The sequence below is a fragment of the Diabrotica virgifera genome, chromosome 2 (genome assembly GCF_917563875.1).
Source record: "Diabrotica virgifera virgifera chromosome 2, PGI_DIABVI_V3a".
NCBI lineage: Eukaryota > Metazoa > Arthropoda > Insecta > Coleoptera > Chrysomelidae > Diabrotica > Diabrotica virgifera.
The window spans coordinates 39798439-39809105 of record NC_065444.1 but is presented as its reverse complement, the minus strand read 5'-3'; the positions used below and the strand labels follow the sequence as shown (position 1 = coordinate 39809105).

At 35.8% G+C, this 10667-nt stretch overlaps 1 protein-coding gene across 1 annotated transcript in view; it reads left to right on the top strand.

Annotated features, from left to right (window-relative positions):
- Window positions 1-793: 793 nt before the first annotated feature.
- Window positions 794-10667, top strand: part of LOC114328483 (myrosinase 1) — a 50640-nt gene continuing 40766 nt past the window's right edge. Inside the window, exon 1 of the mRNA XM_028277339.1 lies at window positions 794-870. Coding sequence (XP_028133140.1) covers window positions 824-870 — 47 coding nt within the window. The 5' untranslated portion in view covers window positions 794-823. The remainder of the gene's footprint in view (window positions 871-10667) is intronic.

Here is a 10667-nt window from a genome sequence, read left to right as displayed (position 1 = left end):
AGACGTGAACTTAATAAAAAGTTATTTATTGTGTATTATTTGTGAAAGATCCAAGCAGAGAATACATCAGATATATCCTGTGATCCAAGTATTTTGTTGTTAGAGATGTTCAAAATTGTAAGCGTTCCAAAATAACAACATATTATTAAAAAATCACTTTAACACTTTTCCTCTTTTCTCGATTGATTATTAGTTTTTGTTGTACAAATAAATTATTACAATCACTGAAAACATAGTTAGTGAAAAAATTATCACATTTATTAACTGAATTAATAATTTGCAATTATAAAAATAACAGTTATCCAAGAACATTCAAAAGCCATCTCTTTAAATTAATTATGACATTTTCAAGTAGAATGACATTCTAGTAATGTTTACATATCCACACCAGTGTGAATTTTACTACACGTAATTTGCCGTGTAAAGACAGAAAAAGTAGGGATACACGTAAAATATTTGCGAATTATGTACCCATAGCCTTAATTGGTTAGCTTGCTTTTATTTTTTTCTGGTGTTTCCTCAGTTGCTTTTATTTTCTTACGAATTTTTACTTCTGTTATTTCAAGAATATTATGTCCTCGACATACTATGATTTGATTGATCATTGATCTGATCAAATTAAATTACTTGTATGTGCAGGAGATAATCTCTAGTTTTTATTAAAATAATTACATATAGAACAATTTTTTAATTTAATTATTGATATATTAAATTTTATTTAATTAAATATCTGTCCACTTGAAAGATAACAGTTAAGATTATTATCAATTACCTTTATATATTGGCGAATTATTTTAAACTGTCTAGGAAATTCTCTACAGTCATGACTCTCAAGTATATGTTGATAACTTTTTTATTAGTTGGTATCACGTAAGTTTTTTCATACAATAACTTAATTTTTTGTTGTCATATTCATACCATAGATGCTAACGTCAGCATTTTGGCTCTCAAGTTATGCAATATCCAAATTCTAACAAAAGTAATAAAATTTTTGCAATTTTTTTCCAGCATTTATTTATTTTTAATATGTTGTTGTATTAGATCTGCTTCATCTATTGAATATCCTGAACTTTTTTACTTTTATTGGTATTTGTTTAGTTGTTTAGATTTCTTTCAATTTGCTTTGTATTTTTTTTATTATTTGATGGATCGCGTAAATATTAATTTTTTTCCAAATATATTTATCATTTTATGCAAATAATGGCTTTCTCTCTTCTGAAAAATATGATTTTGCTAGCTTGGTTTAATTACCATTTGATCAAGTTTTCTTATGCTATAGCTTTCCTTAGCTTTTTTAAATATATCCTTTTTCATCTTCTTTGTATGCCGTTCACATCAACAAAAGTTGAAGACCACATTATTTCCAAAAATTTCTGTCACCTTAGCAGCGTGGAATAATTCATCTACATCTATCTAATCTAATTCTAGCCTTCTCCTCATTTTCAAGATGTCTCTATCTTACGCCATTTGTATCCATCTCGGTCCATCATGTCATGTTGTTTATGATTTGAAATTTTCCAATGTATAATTATTTTGTTCCATTGGACATCTTTCTGTCTTAGTGTATGCCCAACAAAGGACCCCGCAGAAACCTTATGGGAAATGGATCTCAGTCAAATGCTCTGAAACTTTGGGTTCTAGTAGTTATTGATGTGTAGAACATATGACTCAATGGGCGCGTAGCTCCAAAATATCATGGTTTTAAGATATAAGCCTCTGAAGTTATAGGTACAGTGAGCACATTTGAGTTGGAATAAATTCATTTTTTCGAGAATGGGCGACTCTGGAGATAAATTACCAATCAGGTTGATTTTTATTTTTAAATTATAATTTTTTGGCATACATATCATACTAGTGATGTCATCCATCTGGGCGTGATGACGCAATCGATGATTTTTTTTAAATAAGAATAGTGGTCGTATGATAGCTCATTTGAAAGGCTATTCAATTATCTATTCACTAATATAAACAATAACATAATTATTTATACAGGGTGGCCAAACATTTTTTTGAATTTAATTAATTGAGACAAAAAGAAGAACGTACCTATATAATTTATTTAATTCGAAATACATTTTACTGCTGTCAAAAAAACAGAAAAAAAATGGTAATTTGAAAAATAAATTTTTAGTATTGAATTTAAGCGAAAAACAATATTTGTTTATCAAATAAACATTTCTTCCTGTTTTCGGAAAACAGTAAAATGTAAAATGTATTTCGAATTAAATAAATTATACACATTCTACTTTTTGTCTCAATTAATTTAATTCAAAGAAAATTTTTGGATACCCTGTATAAATAATTATTTTAATGTTTATATTATTGAATAGAGAATTGAATAACCTTTTAAATGAGTTATCACACGACCCTATTCTTACTTCAAAAAATCATCGATTGCGTCATCACGCCCAGATGGATGACGTCACTAGTATGATATATATGCCAACAAATTATAATTTAAAAATAAAAATCGACCTGAATTTATTCCAACTCAAACGTCCTCGCTGTAATGGCTTGTAATGTAATGTAATGTACCTATAACTTCAGAGGCTAATATCTTAAAACCATGATTTTTTGGGGTTCGCGCCCATTGAGTCTTTTGTTCTACACATCAAGGACTACCAGAACTAAAAATTTTAGAACATTTGACAGAGAGCCATTTCCCATAAGATTTCTGCGGGGTCCTTTATATTTAAGTCTTGCTACTTGAGCTGAAATCTCTTTGAATTCTGTTCTACTGCGAATCCAGCTGTTTCTTTTCCTAGTTGACAGGCTAGTGTTTAGCATCTTTCTTTCCATAGATCTTGGCGTTTTTGTTGTTTTTATTCAATTCATTCCTTCCAATACGATGGAGAGATAACATATGCACAGATTTAAGAACGATGGGTCTACCCACTTACTTAACTATCGTGGACGACCCTTCGAGGTAGAAACGAGTTGTGCAGTCAGCCAAGGTTGACCCAAACCCTGGGTTGTAATGCTACGAGAAAAAAAAAAGAATCACTGGGGAGGGATTTCTGTGTCTATATTTCTTTTGTGATCAATCTTATTGGATTTAGGAATGCCATGGGTACACAAAAGGCATTATTTGGAATTAACGTCCTCATGCAAAGATGTATGGATGTAAACCAACCAGTCTATGTTTGCTTTATTGCTTACAATAAGGCGTTCGATAAGGTCCGACACAACCATCTTATACAGTTGCTTAAAGATAAACACATTAACAAAATACTTAGCAAAAAAAGAATAATAGCTCATCTCTACTTTAACCAAACCGCAAAAACCAAAAGAACTCTCGGAGGAAGTAAAGATAAAAAGAGACGTAAGGCAAGGTTGCATACTCTCCCCCTTATTTTTAAATCTAAATTCGGAAGAAATAATTAAAAAAGCACTCGAAGATGTAACAATCGGAATAAAAGTCAACGGCAGACCTATCAACAATATCAGATATTATGCTGATGATACTATACCTACTAAATGCAGAGAATATACAACACCTACAGACACTCTTGGATAGTGTAGTAAATGCTAGTGAAGAAAGCGGAGTAACGCTTAACGCTAATAAACCAAAAATCATGACAATTTCCAAAACACAACAACAAGACATTTTAAACATAAGAGGGGCGCCAATAGAACAAGTTAAAAAATGCAGATATCTTGGTACAATTTATTATAATGAATGGAAGAAATAAAAATGAGAATTGGATAGACCAGGGCATTTAGCACTAAAAACACCCGAATAAATAAAGTTTTAAATACAGCACCTAGAGACCTGCAGTTTTTTGCATTATCTTCAGGATGACGTCAGGAAAAAAGACTATTATTCAAAAATGGGTGAAAATGCATAGTTACACTGTAAAGTGCAAAAAATGCATCCAAAATTGCATAAATATAAAAATAAAGTCAAAATCAGAATATCAGAATCAAATACTAAGGAACAAAATTTATTATTTGGGGGGTTTTTGGGGTTACTGAATACGATTACGCCATCAAAACTGACCCTCGGATCACCTGGTGCCCCAGGTCACTGCATGAGACGTCATCTTCTGGAGTTCGATGGTTTTCGGCATTAAATCGATGCAAACGGATTACTCACGGGTTTTTGCGGTCGCTAATCAGAAACATGTCATTAGAATTGACCTCCGGAGTACCTGGTGCCTAGAGTCGCTACTAAGGCACGTCATCTTCTGCAGTTTCGAGGGATTTCGGCACTAAATTGATGCAACTGGATTATTCGGGGGGTTTTTGGGGTCGCTAAACACGAATATGCCATCAAAACCTACTCTTTGTGCACCTGGAGCTCAAGCTCACAGCAAGGGGCGTCTTCTTCTGGAGTTTGAGAGATTTCGGCATTAAATTGATAAAAATGGATTACTCCGGGGTTTTTGAGTCGTTAAACACGAATATCCCATCAGAATAGACAACCGGATCACCTGGTGCCCAAGGTCACTGCAAGGGACGTCATCTTCTGGAGTTTCGAAGGCTTTCGGTATTAAATTACTGCAAAAGGATTACTTGCGGGTTTTTGCGGTCGCTAATCAGAAACATGTCATTAGTCTTGACCTCCGGAGTACCTGGTGCCTAGAGTCGCTACAAAGGCACGTCTCCTTCTGGAGTTTCTCGATATTTCGACACTAAATTGATGTAACTGGACTACTCGGGGGGTTTTTGAGGTGGTTAACCACGAAGATGCCATCAGGAAAGACCTTCGGATCACCTGGTGCCCAAGGCCACTGTAAGGGATTTTCTGGTGTTTCAAGGGATTCCGGTATAAATTGATGCAAATGAATTACTTACGGGTTTTTGAGGTCGCTAAACACGAATATGCCATCAAAACCGACTCCTTATGCACCTGTAGCCCAAGCTCACTGCAAGGGGCGTCTTCTTCTGGAGTTTGAAAGATTTCGGCATTAAATTGATGAAAATGGATTACTCGGAGGTTTTTGAGTCGTTAAATATGAATATTCCATCAGAACAGACCAACGGATCATCTGGTGCCCAAGGTCACTGCAAGGGACGTCATCTTCTGGAGTTTCGAGGGCTTTCGGTATTAAATTGATTCAAATGGATTACTTGCCGATTTTTGGGGTCGATAATCACGATTATGTCACAAGAATTTATTTCCGCAGCACCTGTTGCCCAGAATCGCTACTAAGGCGCGTCATCTTCTGGAGTTTATAGGGTTTTCGGCATAAACTGGATGCAAATGGATTAGTCGGGGGATTTTTGAGGTCACCAAACACGAATAGGCCATTAGAACAGACCCACGGATCACCTGGTAACCATGGTCACTGTAAGGGACGTCACTGTGCTATTCAATTGTCTTACTTATGTATATATAAAATTTATATTATAATATATATAATATAATAATATAATACTATTTAATATATTACTATAATATAATACTATAAATTATATTTCCAGATCGATTTACTATATACTAATAGGACAATGTTATTATGCGTTGGCGTTATTATTAATCATCGTAATCACTAGGTACTTCAGAATCCTTCATCTAAGTCATACTCTTGTTCAACAATCCCAAAAACCCAAAAGTAATCTATTTGCATGAATTTGGTACGGAAAACTCACGCAACCTCAGAAGATAACGTGCCTTAGGCACCACGTGCTAAAGTGTGTGTTCTAACGGCGTATTCGTATTCAGAAACCTCAAAAAGCCATGAGTAATCCATTTTAATCAATTTAGTAGGTACCGAAAACTTTCGAAACTCCCGAAGATGGCGTGCCCTAGGCACCAGCTGGTCCGGTGTCTATTCTGATGGCATATTCGTATTCAGCAACTCCAAAAACCTAAAAGTAATCGGTTTGCGTCAATATAGTACCGAAAAACCTCGCCCAGAGGATGATGCCCTTGCATTTTTTGCGGACACCAGGTGTACGATGGTCTTTTTGATCGCATGTTCGTGTTTAGTGACCCCAAAAACCGGTAAGTAATTCGTTTGCTTAAATTTAATACCGAAAGCACTCGAAACTCCAGAAGATGACGTACCTTGCAATGACCTTGGGCACCAGGTAATCCGTTGGTCTATTCTGATGGCATATTCGTGTTTGGCGACCTCAAAAACCCCCCGAGTAATCCGTTTGCACCAATTTAATACCGAAAGCCCTCGAAAGTCCAGAAAATGACGTCCATTGCAGTGACCTTGGGAACCAGGTGATCCAGAAGTCTGTTCTGATGGTATATTCGTGTTTAATCACCTCAAAAACCCCCCGATAGACCATTTGCATCAATTTAGTGCCGAAATTGCTCTATACCCCAGAAGATGACGTGCCTTAGTAGTGACCCTGGGCACCAGGTACTCCGGAGGTCAATCCTGATGGCATATCAGTACTTAGTGACCCCTGAAACCCGTGAGTAATCCGTTTGCATCGATTTAATGCCGAAAACCATAGAAACTCCAGAAGATGACGTCTCTTGCACTGACGTTGGACACCAGGTGATCCGGGGGTCAGCTCTGACGGCGTAATCGTATTCAGTGACCCCATAAACCCCTAAAGTAATAAATTTTGTTCCTTAGTATACTGATTTTGACTTTATTTTTATATTTATGCAAATTTGGATGCATTTTATGCACTTTACAGTGAAATTAGGCATTTCCACCCATTTTTGAATAGTAGACATTTTTCCTGACGTCATCCTGAACATAATGCAAAAAGTCTCTAGGTGCTGTATTTAAAAATTTATTTATATTGTGCTAAATGCCCTCGTCTAGGACAAGCTAGAACAACAATTCACAAGATAAGAAAAGTATTATGCAGTAGAGACCTTAGTTTGCAACTTAAAATAAGACTATTACGTTCATATAATATGTTTTCGGTGCTGCTGTATGGGGTGGAGGCCTGGACTTTAAAGAAAGAAATAAGCGATCGACTTGAAGCATTCGATATGTGGACCTACCGAAGAATATTAAAAATAAATTGAATAGACCGAATAACAAATGTTGAGGTTCTCAGAAAGATGAAAAATGAAAAGGAAATCAGGAATACGATTAAGATAATAAAGTTACAATATCTCGACCACGTTATTAGAAGGGATAAATATGTATTGCTACGAACAATAATGCTGGGAAAAATACAGGGTAAACGAAGTATTGGAGCAAGACGCATCTCCTGACTTAACAATCTGAGAAGGTGGTATAATTGCAATTTGCAATTATACCACTGGTATAATTACAACTTGCACTGGTTTAGAGCTACAATCTCAAAAGTGAAAATAGCTGTGATGATTACCAACCTCCTCAAAGGAGACGGTACTTAAAGAAGAAAAAGAAGATTTATTTTGTGAAAGGTGGACACAGAACTACAGGACTGCCATTAGGCTATCATGACCACCTTATTTATATTGTTCAGCTGGGAGATGATTTAAGGATCTGCTATTAAGCTGCTGCTTGTGCTACCCAAGTGTCACTGGTCAACATATTTGAATCGTACGGTCTCTCAATGCACGTTAATTCTCCTACAGGGATTACAAAATCTACATCTACCATAATCGATTATATTGTCTCAGATTTCTCACCCCTTGATGTCTGCTCTACAGTTATTAATGCGGGATTATCTGATCATGAAGCAGTGTATACGAAGTTTAAAATCTTCAGCAAACCCTCCTCAAAAACCCGACGTTTAGGTAGGATTTTTTCCGCCCAGAATTTTCGTAAATTCCAAAATATATGCTTAACTTCTGAGTGGCAGTTTCCTTCTATAGACGTGGACCATAATTTCAGTGTTTTTCTAGATAACCTTCTCCGCATCTTCAATAAGGCATTTCCTTTAATTCCTTACTTACTTACTTACTTAAGCCGTCCTCTTGTACCTTACGGTGTCGAGGTAAAAGGAGAAATGAGACGTCTCCATGCCTTTCGATCGGTAGCTAGTCTTTCTGCTTCTCTCCACCCAATATTTCTTTTTCCGCAAGCCTTTCCAATATTTGCATTCCACGTTCTTGCTGGCCTGCCTCTTCTTCGTTTGTTGTCAGATGCAGCTTTCCATACCCTCTTTGCAGTTCTACCTTCACTCATTCTCGCCATATGTCCGAACCACGATAACTGTTTCGTTTCAAGTCTGTCTAAGGTCCTTCCAACACCGCACCTTTCACGTATGTCTTCATTTCTTATACGATCACGTCTGGTCACCCCGGATACCGCACGTAAATATCGCATTTCGCATGCTTGAATTTTACTACGGATGTTGTCGTTCACTGTCCACGTTTCACTACCGTAGAGTAGCACCGGCTCGTATACGGTTTGAAATACTTTCATTTTTGTTTTCAGGCTTACTTCTTTCTTCCTAATAAAACTTTTATTTAGTGCATAGTATAATTTTGTTGCACTCATTACCCTGCTGTTTATTTCTGGTTCTATATTTCCTTGCCCATTCATTATTGATCCTAGATACTTGAAGTCCTCAACTTGTGTAATGGTCTCATTATTCAACTTAACATTTATATTTTCTTGTGTTTTCGATATTACTAAAGCTTCTGTTTTTTCAATATTTATTCTCATCCCAAATTTCTTAAAGGCTTCATTCCAAACATTCACATTTACTTGCAAGTCTTTTTCTGATTTTGCCACAATTACCAGGTCATCGGCATATATCAACTCTGACACGTATACTTGTTGAAGTTTATACACACCAACCCTAGTTCTTTTTACCTTACCCCTGCATTCTTTTGCAATTTCGTCCATTAGAGTGATAAATAACAAAGGACTCAGAACACCACCTTGTCTTACACCTGTCCTTGTGTAGAATTCAAGAGATGAGCAATTGTTCGTTCTTACATTATTACGTGTACATTTATATATACTCTTTATTGCTTGGATTAACTTCGGTTTCACATTTCTACGGTTTAATATTTCCCAGATCTTGTTACGTGGCGCCCGATCAAATGCTTTTTCCAAGTCCACAAAACAGAGATACAACTTACTGTTATGCTCTAGGGCTTTTTCTGATAACTGTCTCACAGTGAATATGAGATCGGTTGTACCTCGCCCTGGCCTAAAGCCGCATTGGCTGTCATCCAGTGTGGCCTCGATATTTTCTCGCAGCTTTTTCTCTAGTATTATTTCGTAGATTTTACTAGCAACTACCAACAATGATATTCCTCTATAGTTAGAACACTTATGTTTATCGCCTTTTTTGTGTAATGATAGAATAGTTGCAAGCGTCCAAACTCTAGGTATGCATCCGGTACGCCAACAGCTCTTTATGATCTTCCATAGTAATTGTAATCCTTCTCCTTTCATATATTTAATTAGCTCAGCCTTGGTATTATCGTGTCCTGCAGCCTTTCCATTTCCTTTAATTCTTTAATCCCTATTAAGCCAAAACATCGGAAACCTAGGGTTACGAAAGGTAATTTACTACCAATGTTTCTGTCACTGAATATATCACGAAGTACAGGACAACATATCTAAAACTTGTCAAATAAGCTAAAATAGCCTATTATCAAAATCGTCTTTGAAGCTCTAAAAGTGTTGCAAAAGAAACCTGGTCTATAATAAACGATCTTCGAAATAAAACTCATACAGCTCAATCATTTTCCCTTCCAAATCCTGAAAGTCTAAACGAATACTTCGTTAATGTGAGTAAAACTATAACATCAAATATTTTGCCGCAACATGATCCCATTTCTTATCTCCCTAATTCAAGAAAGGTCTCGAATTCATTCTTTTTAAAACCAGCCGATAACTCTGAACTGACCCAAACAATCAATAGTATCAAAAGCAAATCATCCTGTAGTACTGACGGACTATCTTTAAAATTTTTCTCTAATCTCACAGAAAATGTGTTGGAAATCCTCGTTTCACTAATTAATGATTCCTTCGAAAAAGGTAAATTTCCAGAGTGCCTAAAGACAGCCATTATTATTCCTCTTCATAAGGGTGGTGAAAAATCTGATGCCTGCAACTATAGACCTATTGCCTTACTACCCGCACTCTCCAAAATTATTGAGAGACTCATTAAAACTCGACTTAGGTATGTCCATTATCGTTGATAACAACATTTTAAGTTCGGCTTTTTAACTAATAAATGTACCACTGATGCCATGTTTTCTGTACTACATGAGGTTTATCAAGCACTAAACAACAATCTTTATACTGCCACTGTTTTCTGTGACTATGCCAAAGCTTTTGATTGTGTAAATCACGACATCTTGATTAAAAAACTAAATTTCTATGGAATTAGAGGTATTTCTTTGAATGGTTCCAATCCTACTTGAATAATAGGAAACAACTAGTTAGAGCAAATGATACTGACTCTAGTCTCAAAAACATTGTATGTGGAGTACGGCAAGGTTCAGTATTGGGTCCTCTTCGGTTCCTTATCTTTATAAATGACATCACTAATTTAAAAATCGATGGGAAAATTTTTCTTTTTGCTGATGATACCAATATCACTTGGAGCATCTCAACTATTGCATCTCTTCATGAAACTATAACTTCGGATCTACTGACGATAAAGACCTGGTCTGACTCTAATTTACTCTCTTTTAATATAGACAAACGAGTAGCATTATCCTATAAAGGAGCTCTTCAACCTTTGCCTCTTAATTACAGCCAGATCAGTACCGTTGATTCTGTAAAATTTCTTGGTATTTTTTTAGACAGCAACCTCAAATAGTCCCTTCATATCGATTCGTTAAGTAA